This window comes from Melopsittacus undulatus, chromosome 16, assembly GCF_012275295.1.
Source record: "Melopsittacus undulatus isolate bMelUnd1 chromosome 16, bMelUnd1.mat.Z, whole genome shotgun sequence".
Lineage (NCBI taxonomy): Eukaryota > Metazoa > Chordata > Aves > Psittaciformes > Psittaculidae > Melopsittacus > Melopsittacus undulatus.
Window position 1 is genome coordinate 5,600,050 of NC_047542.1, and position 20,041 is coordinate 5,620,090.

Consider the following 20,041-nt stretch of genomic DNA (forward strand, 5'->3'; position numbering starts at 1 on the left):
ACTGGGCGCCCACTGCCACAGTGCCACCTTGTGGGTCCTGCCACGGAGCCGAGGCAAAGGCAACCACAGCAGACGAGGGTGTCTCGGTCCGGCGGCGGATCTGGCTCCATCCACAGCATCACTGATGTAATTGTGCTCCATAAACACAGCCTGGGGGCAGGAGGAGGAGGCTGCGCTGGAGCAGGGATGGGGGTGGTGAGCGTCTGCCTTTGGAATGACTGGGAACGGGTCATGAGCCTGCTGAGCCTCGGTCTGCCCATCTTTAAGCGCCGGGATAACTGCCTCTGGTTTCCTTTCCGGGGTGCTCAGGGAACCGCTTCACGATGCTGCCAATGGCTCCACCGTGTGTCCGTAACCTGGTCAAGAGCTGGTTTGGGATGGGACACCCAAAACCCACCTCCTGATCCAACAGCATCAGCCTTCACCTCCCACCAGGCTCTGAAGGGTTCCTGCCTCGCTCTCATGAGACATCATTTAAAGAATAAACCCCCAAAACACACGGTTTGGGCTTAAATTTCACACCTGGGTCTCTTTTCTCACCCCCAAGGGCCAGAACCACCCTTTGCAGGGTGTCCCATTCCACTGTTTTGTGGCACCAGCTCCAGACCCACTCCCAGCCCCTGGCACAATGTGGGGTGGATGAAGCCAAATCCTGCCCCACTTATCTGCTGCCCCAGGGCTTTTCCATGGCCGCAGCTCATTGAGATGCCTGTGATAGCTGCAACCCCAAGGATGCAAAGGTGAAGCTTGGGGTTTGCTTTGCAGGCAGAAAGAGGGATCAAACAAATGGAGGTCCCTCCATGCTGTGGGGTGGCCTGGGGACAATGAGCCTTGTCTGGAGCCTCATCCCAAGCCCAGAGCCACCCAGCACACACAGCAGTGGGAGCATGAGCGTGGGATGAGGCCGGGCAGCTCAGCACAGCAGTGAGCACCACATGTGGGTACTACAGAGCCTCAGGTATCCCCCTGAGCCAGGCTCAATTGGAGCAGCACCTGTAATCCTGCATCTGTGCTGCCGCACTGAGGAAGAGGAGGAGCTGGGAGCATCTCCATCCCTGCTCCACAGACCAGGGCCACACTGGGGCTCAGAGCTGCTCTATGTGTCCTGCTCATCACGCTTGGGGGATGTTGACCCTAAAGCCAGGTCCTGGACCTGGGCAGAGATAACCCATAGGCCACCTCCTGCCTCCACCATGGCCAGTGCTGCTGCTCCAGCCCCTTGTCACACCCTCAACCCCAGTCCTACACCAGCATCTCCAGGTGGTGCAGAGGTGCTCAGGGAACCTGCTCTGCTCCTCCATGGCTGCCACTGCAGCACGGATGAGTTCGGGTCACAGTCACAGTGATACCCTGATGGCATCTCCAGTGCTGGTGCATCTCATCTGGCCCCATCCATCCTGGTTCTTTCCCCCTTTCTCATGCTGCCCAGGACTGATTCAACCCTGGAGATACCAAGTGAGCTACAGAAGATGGGAGGGAAGGGAAGAGGCAGCCACACTCCCAGCCAAGCCTGTTCCTAAGTGAATACCCAGCAGCTGAACTCACCTGGGGCTGCTGGAAATCCCTGGTCCTTGTCCAGAGGAGATCTCCAGACTCCCAGTATCCCCCAGTGCTCCAGATAGGCCACCAGCAACAGAACCGGGTGTTGCACAGAGGTGTAGATGCTGCATCTTACCAGTTTGCGTGTCAGTTAAACTGGTTGAACTGGTCCAGGATGGAAGATCACCTCCATGACTCTGCTGAAGCATCCTGAGCAAGCCCATGCAGGGGCTGGTGCTGGATGGAGGAAGTGAATGAGAGGATGAGGGGAGACAGAGGGACACCAGTGGTGATGGACAGGCCAGGGAAGGACAGAGACATCGATCCCATGGGTGCCAACAGCCCCCATTGCTTTAGCTCCATCCCACCCCAGATCTCAGAGAGCCCCAAAGGAAACAGAAGAGTCGTGGTGAGAAGAGGTTTGGTAAGAAGAGACTTTAATCAGACTCCATTACATCTGTTACAGGGTTCTCTCCACTGCTGAGGAGTCGGCCGGCACGGCACGCGTGGTAAATACACCGGCTACGAGGATACATGGGACAAGTTACTACAAGATCTGTGCTTTTACCTGTACAGGAGGGGTTCACCAGCGTTGTGCTTGTCCACAGGGGAGGTGGTCACATCCTGCATGATGCCATATGTGTGTGTGTGTCATCCCCCCCAGCCACCAAGGCCACCGGCTCTTCTGGGTGAGACCCAGGCTTGGGGCAGGATGGGGAGGAGAGGGAGGCAGTGGGGGCTGCTCCATGGAGGAATTGGGGTTTGCTCCATGGAGGAATAGGGGGTTGCTCCATGGAGGGGTTTAAGGTGATCTCAGAGGGTCTGGGAGGAGGCCAGGAGGGGAAACAGGGTCTGGTTTGGAGGGGAAAGAGCCAAGGGGCACCCAGGGATGGTGCCAATCAGCAGAGTACACCCATCTCCAGCCATCCCCATCAGGGTCCAGCCCCACCAGAGCACCAGCAGCAGATCTGATGCTCTGGATGGAGCATCCCAGATCCAGCCCCCAGCCCCACAGCACCACCAGCACCAGCCATCCCCTCTCCAGACCCACTGAACCCCTCCCCAGCTCTGTCCCCAAGGAGGGGACAGTGGTTTCACCCCTCCTGGTCCACCCAGCACATCCTTGTGTCCCCCCATCCTGCTGTGAGCAATGGGACCCAGGCTGGGCACCGAGCAGGACAGGAATATCAGCAGTGGTTCCCCCTCCTTCTCCCACTGCCTGGAGGAGAACTGAAAAGTGCCTGTGCTCACAAGTAGCAGCTATTCCCTGTGCCTCTAGGGGGAAAAGAGGGGAACAAGTGATTTCTAGGGCTAAAAGCAAGTGAGGATCAGCCCGACCCACAGCTCAGCACCCCCAGGAGGTGTGTGGAGGGAGAACCCCAGTGAGCAGGAGGAACTCACCCCCCCCCCAGGCTCCAAAAGCGACCGAGGACAGCGAGAAAGTGAATCCCAAACAACCCCATCCACACGGACACGCACACGGCATCTACAGACCAACACACGCACACTCACACGGCAACAACACGGATCACTTCCACTTGTAACACACACCCCCCAGCCCCACACCCCGTGTCCAACACCAAATGCCACGAAGGAATACAGTATTGCCACAGATAAAAAGGAAGGTGTCATCCTTCCTCCTCCTCCTCCTCTCTGCTGGATGCCCCAGGGCTGATGGATGCCCTGGGATAAGGTGGGGGGGGAAGGAAGAGCCACACATGAGAAATCAAAAGGTAGAAATAGGTCCCAATATACAATGAGAATTGATCTGTACAGCACTGGGACTGGGAATAGGTCACGGGCCACTTTGGGATATGTTTTGTCATTTAACAGCATTTACAGTAACATTTACAGAATAAATATACAATAGAAATAGAGACTCTCTAGGTTATGATTCCATCTCCTCTCTCTGTATATGCTTTAAGTATCTCTATAACAGAGCTTCTGTTGTTACCTTCTTATTGACTTTGCCTCTTATTGACGCTGCAAGAAGAGGGGAGGAAAGCAAACGCCTCCCTGGCTGGCTTGGGAATGGTGATGGGAGAGGTGGAAGGCTGGATCCTTCCTCCCAGGGTCTGAGGAGCATCACGCCATGGGAGCAAACGGGACTAAGCCCTTTGGTGTATTGCTCTGTGAACTCCATGGGAGCTGTGGTAGGAATCCAGCCCTGTGCTTAGGGGTACTGGGAAGGTGACTTTTGGCTCATCCTCTGTCTTGCTGGTTGGACGAAGGAAAGTGGGGACAGAGGGAGAAGTAAGAGATGGGAGGGAACATCCTGCCTAATGATGGGGAAATGCCACAGGGTTTGTGCTTCTCCCATTCAGAGACAATGTCTGATGCCCCTTTGCATGGGCAGGGGACAGAGAAAGGCAGCAATGGGGATGGTGAAGGGGGGACCAGTGCAGGAGGGACCTCCCAGGGCTGGCACTTCTCAGAGCCATCAAAGACTGAGCTGCTTTGCTTCAGGCCATGTCTCCATTTTCCCCTGGGCAAACGGGTAATGAAGGGCCTGAGCTAGTTGTCCAGGAGGAGTCTTAGGGCCACCAGCCAAGCCCATGGAGAAGGGCTATAAGGGATCACAACCCACAAGAGAAGCATCATTATGGGGACCTCCTGGCCTCAGGGATGGTAAGAGAAGGTCCATCTGGCTTCACCTCCCAGCCAAAAGGAGAAGCATGGCAGAGTAAAACCCATTGACATGAAAGCAGAGGAGTAAAGGGCTCATGAGCAAGCACCCACAAACTTGGCCTTCAGACTGGCTTGAAGCACCATCATGCATATCCCAGCAGAACCAAGGATAAGGAGTTCCCTCAGCTTTCGGAGGCCATAGTGACATGCCAAGAACAAAGAGGGGCAAACAAGCTGCTGCTCTCCTGTCCCACTTGGGAAAGAAGGAAGATGCTATCTAATACTTGAGAGCAATGCTTGGCTACATATAGGATTCAAGGAAAGGACCCTCAGGCGCTGTGGGAGAGACTGGGAGCTGGGAGATCCCAACCTTTCCTAGAGAGCCTGGGCAAAACCAGCATAAGGTCCCATCAGCCTGGTCCCCAGACAATGTGGATGGGGATGATAGAAGCCCCAGGGCCCTAAGAAGGGCTCACCAGCCTGGATCAAGAGCTAGCAGGGACACCAGGACCTGGCACTGATTCCCAGTAAGTGATGCTCAGCAGATGCCTGCTGCCCCCAGGAGATGGTTACCTCCATCCGAAGGACGTTGGGCTCCTGTGGATGTGGAACAGGAGGTGTTAGAGACCTCCTGGCTTGAAGCTATGAGAAACAAGGATGTGCCCAGAGCTGATCACTGCCTGGGTCACTGCACTGGTGGGTGCAAGGGAGGTAAGTCAGGAGGTGGTTTCCTGAGAGCTAAACCAGGCCTGTGGTAGCGCTGGATGCCCCTGGAGAAGTTGGATGCTTCCCTGCTTGTCCCTCTGGGACATCTAAAGAGTGTGGCAAGAGGAGACCCTCACCATGCAGAGCATCCCACAGGTCAGGAGTAACTCCAAGAGACCCCCATCATGGGAACCCCATCCAGACCCCAAACGCTCGCCCATCTCAATCACCCTCACTTCGAGGTCCTCCTGCCACTCAGCACAACAACTGCCCATCCATGGACGTGACACCTCCATGGCCCACAACAACCCACAGACACTGTCCCCATGCTGGTGGCAACACAACGGATACAAGGATCCACCATCCCCTGTCTCACACCTTGCAATGTCTCAGCCAGCCCCGTGCTGCTCCCTGGCAACCCTGCTCAAAATGGGGGGTTATTTAGGTGTGTCCACAGCTATAAAAACCTACAGGAGATACAACAACAACAACGATGGTGACAACAACAGCACCTTTTTGTGCTCCGAACATCGATGGGTAATTGTGCTCGTTGGAATAAGGCCATGACTCCTCCCGGCTAAAGGACAACAGAGTGGGAGGGAAGAGCTCTGGGTGACAGGAGGAAGTGTCCTGGCTTCCCACCTGCCTCCAGGTCCTTTTTCCAACCATCAGCTGCTTAGAAAAGAGCTTCTTTGCTTCAGGTTTGAGCTGCATTGAGAACAACTCTTGGAAAGGTATCGCAGCATCTCTGGTTCCTCCTCCCTTCCCCGAGGGCTCGGGGGGATCCGGCCTCTCCACCCAGGGTTGTCGGAGGAGTCCTGCCCCTCCTGCAATCCCTTCTTCCTGATGTCATCCTAGAAATGGCTGCTTTTGGTTACGGTTTTAAGAGGGGTTTCTTCTTCATCTTCCTTTGTAAGTAATTTTCCTGTTGCCTGGACAGCCAGGACCCACTCCCCAGTGCCCTCCTCTCCCGGTGGGGGTGGTCCACAGGCAACCATCACAGTTCGGATTCCGGGGTGCTGGCCAGCATGTACCCGCTCCCATATCGTCCATTGGGGGCACTGCTCATTTCCATGGGGGAATTGCTCCCAGGACCCAGGTAGGAGCGGTGTGTGGGCATGGGGGACGGGGTCTCGCTGGGCACTTTGCTCAGGATGAAGCGGGTCTCATCATTGTCTTCCAGATTGGAGATGTCCTTCATCATCCGGCCCTTCTTGTAGGTGACAGAGAGGGCGTTGGAGCCGTCCGACACGAGGTGGAACTGCCGGAGGATGAAGACCAGGGGCAGAGGGAGGGATGCCAGGATGATCAGAGAGATGAGGATGGCCATGGCCCAGGTTGGGTAGAACAGGAACTTCTCTGCCGCCTGGAAGAGACAAACACCAGTGTCAAGGGGCTGTGACAGCAAAGGGGATGCACACCAGGTAGAACAGTTCCTGCTGCCACACTTCATCCTCAGGAACACCACATGAAGCTGTCAGAAGGAGGGTTCAAATCAAGGAATAGATCATGGTCCTGCACACAGTGTGCGGCTGTGGAAGCCAACCAAAGCCAAGCTCTCAGCTCAGAGCTGGATGAAGGCTCCTGGGCAATGTGGACCATCCTGATGGCTTGCAGAGGATGGGTGGCCACAGGCAGGATGTCTTCCAGCAGAGGAGGAGAGGGGAGATGAGCAGAGCAGTGTTACTGTGAGGGTGCTGAGGCACTGGCACAGGGTGCCCAGAGAAGCTGTGGCTGCCCCATCCCTGGCAGTGCTCAAGGCCAGGTTGGACACAGGGGCTTGGAGCAGCTGCTCCAGTGGAAGGGGTCCCTGCCCATGGCAGGGGTTGGAGCTGGAGGAGCTCAAGGTCCTTCCCAACCCAACCCATTCTATGACTCTATGAGCTCTCAGCTGCCCCCTGCTCAGCCTGGACCACAGTGGGAGGTGATGGTGGGGACGGGACCTGTGCTCACCTCCTCTTTGATCCATGCACTGTAGCCTGGAGGACTGACTCCCAGCTGGATGATGCTGGCAGTCATGAGCACGGCCATGCAGATGGGAGAGACGTACTTCCAGGTGTAGTAGTAGAACTGGTAGGGCCGGAAACCCAGCATTTCCGTCAGCTCCTGCATGAACCTGCCGAGAGGAAGGGATGAAACCATGGCATTCCCCACCTACAAGCCAGAGACCCCTCCAGAAGCCCCCATTGTAAATGATGCTCAAGGTAAAGGCTGAAGAAAAACTCAGCTGATCCAGGCAAGCATCCCAGTGTCCATCAAGCCTGCAGGAATGGTTTGAAACCTCCTATGGAAAAGGCCATTTGAACATTAGCCAGAGCCCCCTTCGCCCTGGCCAGCTCATGGACAGCAAGAACAGGCAATAAAGGGAACAAGGTCTCTTTCCAGAGGGACATGGAAACCTCAAATAAAAGGGTAATTGCAACTGATGGAGCACTACAACCAACAGCAGATACCCAGAAGGAGGACTTGCTCCTGGGGCTGGGCTACACATAGGGCAGGACAAGAGAATCAAGGTGAACCAAATGCCTGCCTATAGAGTAGCTTCTCTTGGAGTATTTGCTCCATCAGAGCTGGCCTCTTGGGGAAGAAATCACATGGAAAAGAGCTGGAAGGAAGGTTTTGCAAGCCAGGTGTTAACAGCAGTTGTATTAAAGCCAAGAGTTACAGCAATGTACAAATGTCTTACTTCTTGGTGCCGTAAATCCAGGCCACAGCAATGTTCTCCAGGATGACCACGACCGTGAGCGGCAGCGTGGCTGAGTAATCATCAAACATGGTGACAAAGTAATTCCCAGAGCGCTGCACAAAGATCAGTCCCACCACGAAGGCAAAGATGCAGGAGCCAACTGTGGGAAGCAACCAGGCATGGTCAGAGCACCCCAAGGGGAGCCAAGGCCTCCACCCCAAGTCCATCCCCTGCATTAGCAGGGTCCAGTTACATGGCCACGATGTCCACACTCCCCTGCAGTAACTCCCCAGGACAACAGGGACCCTCTGCCCCTTCCCGAGGAGGTTGCAGAAGACCTCACCTGTGAACACTTCCTTCCGCACCTTGAAGGTGTCGATGATGGGTGTCGTGATGCCCGACATGGTCCCGATCATGCTGCCCAGCCCCAGGTTTATCAGCATCAGGAAGAACATCACGGACCAAAACGGTGATGCTGGGAAGTGGGTCATGGCTTCTGTGAAGGCAATGAAGGCCAGGCCAGTTCCTTGCACTGACTGTTCGGGGGGAGAGAGGACCAAAGGATGAGAAGGAACACGTCCAGGTCAGCCTGCAAGCCCCTGCATGCCTCATTGAACCTCTCTTTGGCTGCACAGGGTGCTGGGTCATGCTTTGCCTACAAAGGTTGGACCAGATGACCCTTGAGGTCCTTCCAACCTGGATTCTTGGATCCTTCAAGGAAAGAAAACTCCAGTCTGGATCCAAGCCTGGAAGCAGTGATGACCCTCCTGGGCTTGCTATGGACAGTGCTTTTCCCCACCACAGAAAGGACCACCGTGTGCTGGGCAAGACCACAGGGAATCCCCATACAACTAATTCTAAAGGTTTATATATTCCATTTTGTATTCCCCTTGTTTCAATTCATAGAATAGTTCGGGTTGGAAAGGACCTTAAGCTCATCTAGTTCCAACCCCCCTGCCATGGGCAGGGACACCTCACACTAAACCATGGCACCCAAGGCTTCATCCAACCTCAAAGCAGCTTTTCCCAATCCATGTGCCAGGAGTGACCCAAGTGGAGCAGCTCCCACCAGGGAGAGCCAATGGGGAAGGTTTGCTCCGTGTCCTCCCAAGGATGCCACCGGGTACCTTGTTGAGTTCATCCTCCAAGAGGCAGGGGTCCAAGCCCAGCTCTTTGAAGTGTGCCTCTTTCACGGTCATGATCACCCTGTACATCTCATTGTAGTCTTTGGCTGTGAGGTGGGAGAAGTTGACGTGGGGTGGGATGAGGTCATGGCTCAGCACGTTGGTGTTCAGGTAGCCCAAGATCTTCTCAGCGTTCCTAAGGGAGAGAGGAGTCTGATCACCAGAGATGTCCCTTTTGTCCCAGGGTAGAGGATGGGGCCTGACCATGGCAAGCAGGATGAACCTCCCTGGGTCATGGATCCCATGTGTTGGTCAGAGGACCTCTATTGTAAGTGAGGAGTGCTTTAGGCCGCATGACAGAGGATGCAGATGGGAGCCCACCAGGGAATGGGTTCCCTGTGCTTCCTTCTCGGGTTTATTTCCTGCTCTGGGGCTCCACACTGCATGGCCCAGATGTTATGGATGCAGCTCAGTGTCTAGAGATAACAGAGAGTGCATAATTTCACCTTCCCCAGCTGCTTCCAGCTCAGCAGGGCCCTTCACCTGGCAGACAAGTGGAGCCCACAGTGTGCAGGAACTGGAGGAAAGCTGGGTGATGTGACCACACATGTTGGATTTACCCTCAATGTGCAGATGAAGAGTCCATTTCAGGGCTGGAGTTTAGGCTGAAGGAGCTGAATACCCAAATCCCCCAACTACATCCCTGGAGATCCAAGTCTTGACCATCAGGAATATGTGTCCCCCAAAACACAGCATCACCCAGCTCCAGAGCACTTACTCTATTGCCTCCAGACCCACCATCACCGCCAGCAAAGACCTGCCCACCCCAAACAGAAAAGCATCAAATCTTACTCCACCACACATTTCTCATTCATGATGTTGGCCTTGAAGCCCAGCACAGCAAACACAACCAGGGTGGCCAGGACGGATGTGAAGAAGTTGATGAAGGAGACAAGGGTGGCATCAAAGTGGCAGTTGTTGTCCTGCTTGTTGTAGCTGGAGAAGGCGATGACACCCCCAAAGCCAAGCCCCAAGGCAAAGAAAACCTGTGTAGCTGCCTCCCGCCACACCTGGGGGTCCAGCATCTTGTCCAGCTTGGAAGGAAGACATAGGAAGAAGTTGTTAAGTGGTTTGGTGGCCCCACAACTCATCCCAGTGGAGGTGGTGCTGAATTAAGAGGTTGGTTTGGGAGCAGCCATGGGCATGCTTTGATCTACCACGTTCAGGTCTTGCATTACCCAGCTCACATAGGTCCTGTATCTCTTTCCCACAGAGGGGGAAACCGAGGCATGGAGATGGGCAGGGGAAGGTGTGATCTGACAATGTCTTTGGGTGCTCCATCTGCCCCAGAGCCCAAGCTGGATGTCCAACCTTCCAGTGCAAAGCTCTACAGCTTCCCAATGGACCACCCAGCAGCCCTGGGGAGCTGGTGTCCCCATCCCTTCACCTAAGGGCTCCACGTATCACCCAGTGATGGTTCCCCATCCTCTCCTGGCTATCTCCTGCCTCCAGAGCAGGGAGCACTTGAAATCAAACTTGGCTGCTGGGTTTGTTTAACCTCCTAAACCACATCCCCCCTCTCCTGCGAGCCAGAGCTGGAGGCCTCTGAGCATCACTTGCCACGAAATCATCATTAATATCTTCTAAGAGGCTCTAACACCAGCTGAGATGATTCATCAACATCTCTGTTTAACTCATTCATTAGCTGGTTAATGATGCCACCAACAGAGAGTTTGCTGCCAGCCAGCATCTTCCCATGAAGTCTTTAATAGACCACCTTGGGCCACCCCCATGTCCCAACCCTGGCATCTGGGTACCTAAAAGTGAGAGGAGTGATGCTGAGGCTCAGAGCAGCCCCAGGGTGGTGAGCTCACTGGGTTCTTGGCTGTCCTGGCCATACCCTGTGTTTAGGGTGCTGCTGGCACATCCTGATGCCATAGCAGGATCTCGGAGGTAGTTTGGGGTTGGTACCCTGGGTTTTGGGGTGGGAAATAGGGGAATAAGTTGTGACCAGTCAGGAGAACCTGGGCTTGGGGGCTCTCACCTTGGGTGTGAACATGTGCATGATCCCATCCACCGCCCCGCGCAGCAGCAGTCCCCGCACCAAGAAGCAAACCAGCACCACGTAGGGGAAGAGTGAGCTGAAGTACATCACCTGCGGCCAGAGGGATGCATGGTGAGCATGATCTCATGGACAGAGCTCAGCCCCCTCCCATCCAACCCCAGCACAGCACAACAGGGGTTTCCCCTCCCCAGAATGAGGTCTGCTCCTCGGGCAGTGCAGGGTTAAGCTGTGCAGGATGATACCAGGGCAGAGCTGCAGGCACCGGCCCTGCAAGTGCTCACACAGCGTGGAGACGAGGCCACAGGGCAGAGGTCTCCTTGCCCTCTGCTGCCTGCTAACCCACCAGATGTTTCGTAGAGCACATCTGGAGACAGGGACATTCAAATGTCCCAGAGGACCATACCCTTCTGCATCCCACCCCACTGCTTACACAGCCTTGCTTGAAACATCAGTGGCTCTGCAGGCCAACAGCATCCTCTGCTCCTTCCTGCCCTGCTTCTGCACAGACTCGGTGCTCCTGATGCAAAGGAGGGCTCAGCTCTCACCCCTCCATCCTAGGAGCATCCTTCGAGATGGGGTGCATCAGGGGTGCATCAGGGGTGCCCCCAGTGCAGGGGCTGGGCAGGGGACTTGACCACCCTAGTGTGGCTGGAAGTGTCATCTGGTCTGAGCCTCCTCCCTACATCCTCTTTTGATCTTGTTCTGGATCCCCTCTGAGATAGCCCCAACTCTGGATGGGGTGGGAGCATCCCAGGGCACACAGCCCAGCCACCAAGCTGAGGGCAGGACACTGTGGTCCAGGAAGGAGCCCAGCCAGGCTCAGGTGGCCACCGATACCCACCTTCCCCGAGGACTGGATGCCCTTGATCATGGCCAGGCCAACAAGGCTCCAGGCCACCAGCAGGCACAGGGTCATCTTCCAGTTGAGCCCCCCGCTCTCCGAGATGGAGTTGGAGATGTCCAGGGTCTCCCGGTACCAGAAGTAGGTGGTGGCCGAGCTCCTCTCGCATTCGGTCTCCACAACTGCAACCAAGCATAGGCAGAAGGTGAGGGGCTGGGGGAGTCACCACCATCTCTTATAGGATGAACATCAGGTGTGTCAAAGACCTGCTGGAGCTGGCCAGAAAGGGCAGATCCTCTGGGAACGGAGGGACAGGAATTGATGGGCTCATTGTTAGCAGGGAAACAAGGAGATGGGCCATAAAGCCCAAATGAGACGTTAAATACAGGGAGAGACATTTGCATGTGCTATAAAACGTCCCAAAGTGTCCCAAGGAGATGCTCAGATGCTATTAAACACCATTAGCTCCGTCAGCATCTCGGTCAGGCTCTGATGGAGCAGCCAGGTGAGTCCTGCCTGGCTCTTGCTGCCTCCCTCCAGGATCCTGGGTCAGATCCCATCTCCGAGCACTCAGGCAGCCTGGAGACCCAGGCTCTGAATCCCCAAACTGATCAAACCCCATCAGTGGGGACAGATCCCAAAGGGGGGAAAGGCTCATCCAGCCCAAGGAAAACACCTCCAAATGATCCAGGAAACTGGACCAGAGAGTACTTAGTGTCACCAGAGACCTCTCAACCTCCAGTGTGCCCAGTCTGTGACTTCCATTGGGGGTCCCCAGTGTCCCACAGCCCCCTGCCCTGGGGATGGCTGCCCCCCTGCCAATGGCCATCCCTTACCAGCCACGGAGCCATTCTTCACTATGGGACACTCGCTCCAGGGAAGAGGGTACTGGAAGGACTTAAAGAAGTAGAAGATGCTCCAGCCGATGATGACATTGTAATAGAGACCGACAAAGAAACACACCTTGATGGAGGAACAAGGACATGGTGTTAAATCACAGGGCAGCGACACTGTCCCCAGCACACCTCTGGCTGGATGGGGACCCAGGGCCCATTCCCAAACCAGCCCTAAACCCATGAATGGAACTGGAAGAACTCCCTTTGACCTCTCAAACCTCCACATGGGGTCCCTCAAGGTTTGCTTCCAGCTCCCCCCCAGGTTTTGCAGCAGACCCCCCCTGAGGTAGGGGTCCAAGGGCACCCATGGGTGCGCTCACCAGGCAGCTGGCATAGCCAATGCCTCCCAGGCGCGGGCAGATGTAATTCCAGACACCGATGCTGCCCCGGCGGATCCGCTGCCCCACTGCCAGCTCCAGGAAGAAGAGGGGGAGCCCGATGATGATGAGCAGGACCAGGTATGGAACCAGGTAGGCACCTGGCAGGGGAGAGAGAGCTCAGCATGGACCCATCTCATGCAGCCAGGGATGGAGGGGCAGGCTGTGCCTGGTCCATCAGTTCATTTACAATGGGTCTGGGAATGCAAAGCAGTGCTTGGGCAGGAGGATTCAGCCATGAAGAGGAGCAAACACTCGTGCATGGAAGGAAAGGGTGTGCAACATCCCCTGCCAGCATGAGCCTGTGTGGAATAGACCCCAACACACCTAAAGACACTGGATCCATGCACACACATCACCCCCCATCCAAGGAGACACCTCCATGAGCCAGCCCATGGAGAGGTGCACATGGTCCCAACTGCCTTGGATATACATGGGCAGGGAGCAGCTCCCTGTTCACTCCGGTCCTGCTGGCACAGCCAAGCCCTCTGCATCAACCCCCCCTCCATGGACATCCCACATTCCCAGCAGCATCATCCCAGTGCCACCAGCACAGAGCCCCCTGGTAGGAGCAGGATCAATCTCTGCCTAATTGAGGAGGCTGAAGGGGAATTAGCAGCTCCCAAAGCAGAGCCCAATGACCGTAAAGGCTGCAATGACTCACGCTGCAGTGCCCGGCTGATGGATTGCTCCAGCTCCTGCCAGGAGCTGAGGACCAGCTCGGGAGCTCAGGGCCGGCCGGTGATCCATAGGCACATGAGGGCTGCGTTGGGCCAATTCCCAGCTGGATTTGTGCCCCAGGGACAGCCGGCACCCCCACCTGTGGCACTGCAATAGTGTCCTGAGCAGCAGGTTGGGATGGGGAGCACCATGGAATGGGTTGGGTTGGAAGAGCTCCTGCCTGTTGTCTCATCTCAGTACCCTCTCTGGCAGAGGTTAAAGCCATTCCCCTTGGCCTCTCCGGGTTTGTTGTTTGCCCCTTCAGGTCTAAGTAGAAATGGGGAAACTGAGGCACAGAGAACTGGCTTCAGCAGCAGATTATTGCTGAGCTTTCCTGAGCTTTCCCTTTCAGCCGAGTGTTATCCCATGGGGCACACGCTGATTTTCTGCCTTCTCTTCCCATTATATTTAACCCTCTCGGCTCCTATCCTGTGAGGCTGGTGCCAGGCAGATGCAGCAGGACTCTGGAGCTTGGGGTCTGAGCTGCCTCCGAAGCTCATTGAATCAGGAAAACCTGCTTGGAAGACACAAGGAGCTGTGCAATGAATCCATCAGGGCACATCCATCTATCCCAGGCCTGGATTTACCCCTCTAACCTCCTCTAGGCCACCCAGCAACCCCAGCTGAGGGCACTGGGAGCCGTGTGCCAGCAGCTGGGGTGATGCTGGGATGCAGGAGCTGACCATGCCAGCCGGGAAGGGAGGGAATGGTGGTGGGAGCAGTCCTGGGGTGGGAAGTGCTGACCGGACAGGTTTTCCTTTGGGAGAATGACTCATCCTGAAGATGACACCAGAGATGTTTTAATTATTGAGAGCACTGCAGACTGGGGCACATCAAATGATGCAGCACCAGGAATGAGGGACGTGCAAGGGGAAAAGGGGGAAGCTGGGCTGGTCCTGGCCTTATTCAATGCTGTTTGACTGAGGCTGCTTCCCATCACTGCAAAGGCCGAGGGCTGGGTTTGGGGTAATGAAGAACAACCCATCAGTGTCATGAAGGGTGTCAGGGCTCAGCAAGGCTGGGAGAGACCTGGCCCTCTGGGCTGCTCCTGCATCCTGGGTGTGATGGGAGGATGGGGTGGTCTGGGAAGTCCACAATGTGGCTTCAGGACATAGGGAAGTGGTTGGACTCCTCCTTCCTGCTTTATTTTAACCCTGTTTCCACATTGCCCCAGCAGGAATCGGAGGCTGCAGCAAGACATCCTGGCTCCAGGCTGAGATTCCCCTTGCCTTTGGAGTGGGTGGGTGGAAATCCTTCAGGAAGAGTGTGCACCTCCAAAGGGATGAATGCCCAGCACTGAGCATCCCCAGCTGCCCCCTTCCTCCTTCAGAGCCCCCCAAGCCCCACAACAGAGCCCAGCTAAGCCCCAGGATGCCCACCCTGATGCGCAGCAAGGCAGGACTGAGCCACATCCCCTTCCCAAGGGCTGAGCCCATCTCCCACCTCCTCCATTCTTCTGGCAGAGGTATGGGAAGCGCCAGACGTTGCCCAGCCCCACGGAGTAGCCGATCTGCGCCAGGATGTACTGCAGCTTGCTGTTCCAGGCCGGCCGGTTCTCCGCATCCAGCTCCTCATCCCCATCCTTCTGCTTGTCCCACGTCTCCCCTGTCACGTTGAGGACACTGCGTTTGTAGTCCACGGGCTCCTCATGGGCCAGCAGGTCGGCCACCGACTCGGTGACATGCTCATTGCTGTGCTCCCGCTGTGTCACTTTGCTGTTCTTCGGCATGGGAACGGCTCCAGGCGGCCCCAAGGGGTGGGATGGGGAGAGGAACAGGAACTTCCCACAGGGAATGGCACCGGGTGAGCTACAGATCGGGTCTCACCTCCTCTTCATCAGCAGGACCTGGTGGGGAAGGGGATGGCAGAGGGTGAGAGGGTTTTGTCTTGGTGGTGGGAGCAGGGTCTCCATCACCCCCATGCCTTGGGGACCTCCCTTTGGGGATGCTGGGAACCTCCCTTTGGGGATGCTAGGGACCCTTCTTCATGACTGATGGACCAGGAGCACCCCTTGGTTCAACATCCATGGACAAGAAGCTCCTGCAACCCACAGGAGGGCATTTCCCTTGGCTGCAAGGCTGGTGGTGAGTGATGGAGCCGCTCACATCACTTCGATGCCTCTTTTCCTCTCTAACAACCCTGGACTAGCAGCTGATCCCCGCAAGGGCTGATACTACATCCAACACTGATCCCTCCCCTCCTGGGCTGTCAGCAGAGCCCAGACTCAGCCCCACAGCAGCTTGGATGGTGTCAAACACCTCGGCTGTATCTCTGTCCCTGGACGTTATCAGGAGTGACTTAAAAGCCTTGGAATCCACAACTAAATCATCCCAGGCAGTTTTACAGCAGATAACGGCTGCAAACCAGCAGCTGCCAAGGCAAAGCCATCACTCATCCCGGCTCATTCCCAGCCTTGGTCACAGGCCAGGGAGAGCTGTACCGGCCCCAAGCCTGCAGCATCCCTGTGGTTACACCAGTTCGCACCAGTTTGCCCACCCGCCTCATTCCCAAAACCGATGGCACCAGTTCCCATGGGAGCAGAGCTGGGATGAGCACCATCAGGGTAAGTTTTGGACCCAGGGATGGAGTATGCGGCTGTAGCATCACCTCACCTTGAGGGCTTTACCATTCAGTTCAGAGCTCATACAAGACACAAGTGGTTCTATAACTCACCAGTCAGAGGTCCTATAACACACGAGCACAGCCCTTGGAGCAGCCAAGCCTCAGCAGGCAGCCAATGGCTACCAGGATGGGTGATACAGGATGGGTGATACAGGATGGGTGATACAGGATGGGTGATACAGGATGGACCTCCCTCTGTCTCCTCTGCTGAACCAAGGTACAACTCTCCCATTATTTCCCACAGCCATCCCAGTTCTTCTCTCCTTTGGCCCAACATCCACCTTTTAGACCCAGCTCAGCGCAGCCGGTTCAGCCTGGGCAGCAAAGCTCATTCCCAACCAGCACACAGTGATCCCAACGCGGAGCAGGAGGTAAGCAGATCATCGGCAGTAGGAATCCTCACCCTCCCTCGCCTTCACCTTGGTGTTTTTTCACCCCTGAAGAAAGTTCCCCCTTTGCCAGGCCCTGTTCCTATTACAAAAGCTATTTTTGGCCGTCGGCTGCATCCGTTGCCAGGCAACGGTGTCGGCTCCGCATCTTCCCCGGATCCGGCTCCTCCGGAGAAGCCGTTTGAATTATTCCTTCAAGCCTGGGCCAGCAATGTTTAATTTCCTAACAAGGGCTCATTCATATAAAGCACTCACAGCTCAATTGTGGCAATTACCGACACGTGGCTGGAGCATCCTCAGCCAGGATGGACACAGACACAGAGGGGAGGGAAGGGCCTGATCCAGCTGTCAGGAATCACTGGGATTTCCATCGATTATGGATTGGCACAGACCTGGTTCAATCACCCACGAGCTGGTTGCTGCTCCCTGGCTGCTCAGCAGCCACTTCTGAGCCAAGGCAACTCAGACCTTCAGGGGGACTCAGCCTCTGGGGCTAAAATCTCTCCCTAAACTAAGGATAGAGCCTAGAAAACCTGGGATCTCCTGGCTGAGCCCCTGAGAGTTCCATGGAAGGGGAACCCAAACTGCTCCCATGGACCAGCTCAACCCCATGGAGTGAAGCCTGATGATGCCCAGCTCCAGGGATGCTGAGCCAGGCCAGGCACTGGGGTCAGGATGGACCCCAAAGCACCTCTCCCTGGACCTCCACCTGTCCCCATCCTCAGTTTAGGTCCCCCCAGCATCCTTAGGAGCTGAGAGGCTGCAGGTCCTTGAGGAGAAGGTTTCTTCAAGCACCCCCAAAGCCCCAGGGGCTCTGAGCACCTTGGAGGACACCCATGACAGCAACATTCCCAAAGGATTCGGGATGCTTGGCTGCTCTCCTGGGGCAGAGCAAGTGCTCTCTAGGCATTGGGATGGCAAAGGTACAAACATTCCTCCCCATGGGAGATGCACCCAAACTCAACTTGAGCAGGGAATAACCCAGCCAACACCAGCACAAAGCCACTGGCACACATAAAACAGAGACCCGATCCTAGGAGCAGCGAGGTCAGCATTCCCCAGCATCCTGCATCACCCACGAGGTTCCACCCCTCAGCTGGGAAAGCAGGGTCTGAATCCACCCGGGAGAGGTATTCCCACTCCTTCCTTCCATTGGGAAGGGAACTGGAGCAGGAATTCATCTGCCAGAAATAACACCCACCCTGTTAGGAAGCCGTGATGAGCAGGATCTCACTGCACTGGGCACAGATAGCGAACCCCTGGCACTGCCAGATGGAGATCAGCTCCCATCCTTCCCCTTCATGACCTGAATTCTCTTCATGTGCATTTCTCCTTCCTCTTTAGAAGCCGGATTCGAGTCTTTCACAGCCAGCCCTCAATCAGTATCCCCCCAGTATCCCAGCCCAATATCCCTTTGCGCTTACATCACCGCAGCGGGTCCAAGGCACGTGGTACAGGCTGGATTCAGGCCACCCAGGGAAGGGGCAGAGAAGGAGAAGCTCTGCTACACCCAGGAGGTTTAATCCATACCCTGTGACTCCCATCGATCCCAACTGGACATGGAAACACACACTGGGGAGAGGCTGCTATGTGGGGTGAGTGGAGAGCTCCGGGTACCACATCTCCCAGCCCTGCCTGCAGCATCAAGGAGGAATCAGCAGAGCAAGGATGCTCTGAGCCGTGTGTCCTGCCTCAGCTTGTCCTTGCTTGCTGGGGAGCAATAAAGGAGGCTGGAAACTTGTCAGCAAAGCTTTCAGCTGGGCCTGGGAGTGCAGAGGCAGGAAGGGGGGCATGGGGATGGATGGACAGCAGCCTCCAAGCAGAGCAGCCACCACCAGGTCTGAAGGATGGGCACAGGGGCAGATTCCTCCTTTCCTACATCCAGCTTCTACACTTGTTCCCTGTTTGAGTCCATGAAGGGGAAACTGAGGCAGGAAGAAACACAGGCTGAGATGGGGTAAAGTCACAGTTAACAGTGAATGGGGACCCTGTGCTGGTGCCTCCCTACCCCAACACCTCTCCTTGAGCTGTGACCCTGCTGCACTCAGCTTCCAGGCCAATCCCCCGCAGCTCCCAAAGGAGAGGGGGAAGATGCTCCTTGAAAAGCATCCTCACTCCATCAAGGTCACAGAGCAGGGAATTTGGGAAGTGCAAAGGGCCAGAGAGGGGCAAAGAGGGGTTTTCAGGAGCTGGAAGGCCACTCAGGTTTGGGCTGCAAGACCTGAGCATCCATTCACAGCTCCACATCCTCCTCACACCCACAGGGAAAGCTTGCACACAGGAACAGGCTGCTGCAGACGGGAAGGGGAAGGGATGGATCCAAGGTCACCCAGGAAGCCAGAGAGCCTGGGATGGGAGGTGGAGGGAAGGAACTCTCATCTCTCCTGCTTCCCTCCATACTCTGCAAAGCCAAGCAGCAAAGGGAAGGACCCTGGGTGCACAACCTGCCTTTGAGACCACATCAGGAGAAACCAGCTCCAGGCCCATACCTGCTGCTTCCTGCAGTCCGGAATGCCTCTGGGATGGGACAAGGATCACCCTGGCAGAGCAGGTCCCTTGGGATGCATCCCACTCCTACAAGCTGCAAGAAACCAAGGGCAGGATCCTCTCAGCAGCATCCAAACTCCCTTCCGAGCCACGAGCAGAGACTTCTGCCCCCAAGCATTGCAGCTCCAGTGCCCCCAGCCCTGCTCCAAGGACCTCACTGCAGCCCCTGCCATGCAGGCCCATCTTCCACAAGCCACGGCCGGTCCAAGATGCCTCCATCTTAAATCTGTTCCATGCTGGAGCTTGCTCCTCCCTGCTCATCCTCTCCGGCTCCACAGGAAGGGGTTTGCCATCTGCTCTCAGTGGGGCTTCTCCCTTTCTCCAAGCGATCCCTGTTAATCAGCACCAGGCTCTCAGCACCCCCAGGGATGACTCAATCCCACCACCCCAGCTGCTCCCTCCCCTACACCCACCCATGGTGAGGGCCACAGGACCTGGAGCCAAGCTCCCAATGGTGCAGGACCATGCACCCAGTGCTGCTGGAGATGCTCTTGGCTGTGTCCTTCCCATGCAAACACCCAGGTCTGTTTTAGCATCGTGACACAGGAGTGGTTCACGTTGGCTGATGAATCAGAGCTGCCTCCGCTTCTGCCTTACACCTACTCAAGTGGCTTTCACCAGTGAAAGCACCCAGATGTTATAAATAACCCCCAGCTCCCATAAAGACAAGCAGAGGTGGCACCACACGCTCTCCCCATCCCCAGCTCCACGGGGTTTATGCCCCATGGGATGCTGTGACATTACCACAACTCTTCCCTTCAATACACACCAAAAAGACCTTTGGGAAGAGCAGTTCTGCTGCTGGGTCATGAGACAGACACAACAGCACTGAAGGAGGGGGAGCCAGCTCTTGGGCTTGTCACGAAGTGGATGAGCACATTGATTCGGTGAATCTGGTCTCC

General features: G+C 56.0%; 1 protein-coding gene across 5 annotated transcripts in view; it reads right to left on the reverse strand.

The window, feature by feature from the left end:
* Positions 1 to 1,951: 1,951 nt before the first annotated feature.
* Positions 1,952 to 20,041, reverse strand: part of SLC6A17 (solute carrier family 6 member 17) — a 43,475-nt gene continuing 25,385 nt past the window's right edge. For 4 of the 5 annotated variants that reach the window (XM_034069691.1, XM_031042888.2, XM_031042886.2 and 1 more), the window contains 11 exons: positions 15,025 to 15,427; positions 12,805 to 12,962; positions 12,425 to 12,551; positions 11,589 to 11,770; positions 10,727 to 10,837; positions 9,535 to 9,776; positions 8,686 to 8,878; positions 7,902 to 8,094; positions 7,559 to 7,718; positions 6,826 to 6,988; positions 1,952 to 6,238 (listed from right to left, as the gene is read on the reverse strand). In XM_034069691.1, coding sequence (XP_033925582.1) covers positions 5,870 to 6,238; positions 6,826 to 6,988; positions 7,559 to 7,718; positions 7,902 to 8,094; positions 8,686 to 8,878; positions 9,535 to 9,776; positions 10,727 to 10,837; positions 11,589 to 11,770; positions 12,425 to 12,551; positions 12,805 to 12,962; positions 15,025 to 15,310 — 2,184 coding nt within the window. In that variant the 5' untranslated portion in view covers positions 15,311 to 15,427 and the 3' untranslated portion in view covers positions 1,952 to 5,869. Of the gene's footprint in view, positions 6,239 to 6,825; positions 6,989 to 7,558; positions 7,719 to 7,901; positions 8,095 to 8,685; positions 8,879 to 9,534; positions 9,777 to 10,726; positions 10,838 to 11,588; positions 11,771 to 12,424; positions 12,552 to 12,804; positions 12,963 to 15,024; positions 15,428 to 19,081; positions 19,153 to 20,041 lie in introns of those variants that run through there. The other variant, XM_031042887.2, reaches the window with a different exon arrangement.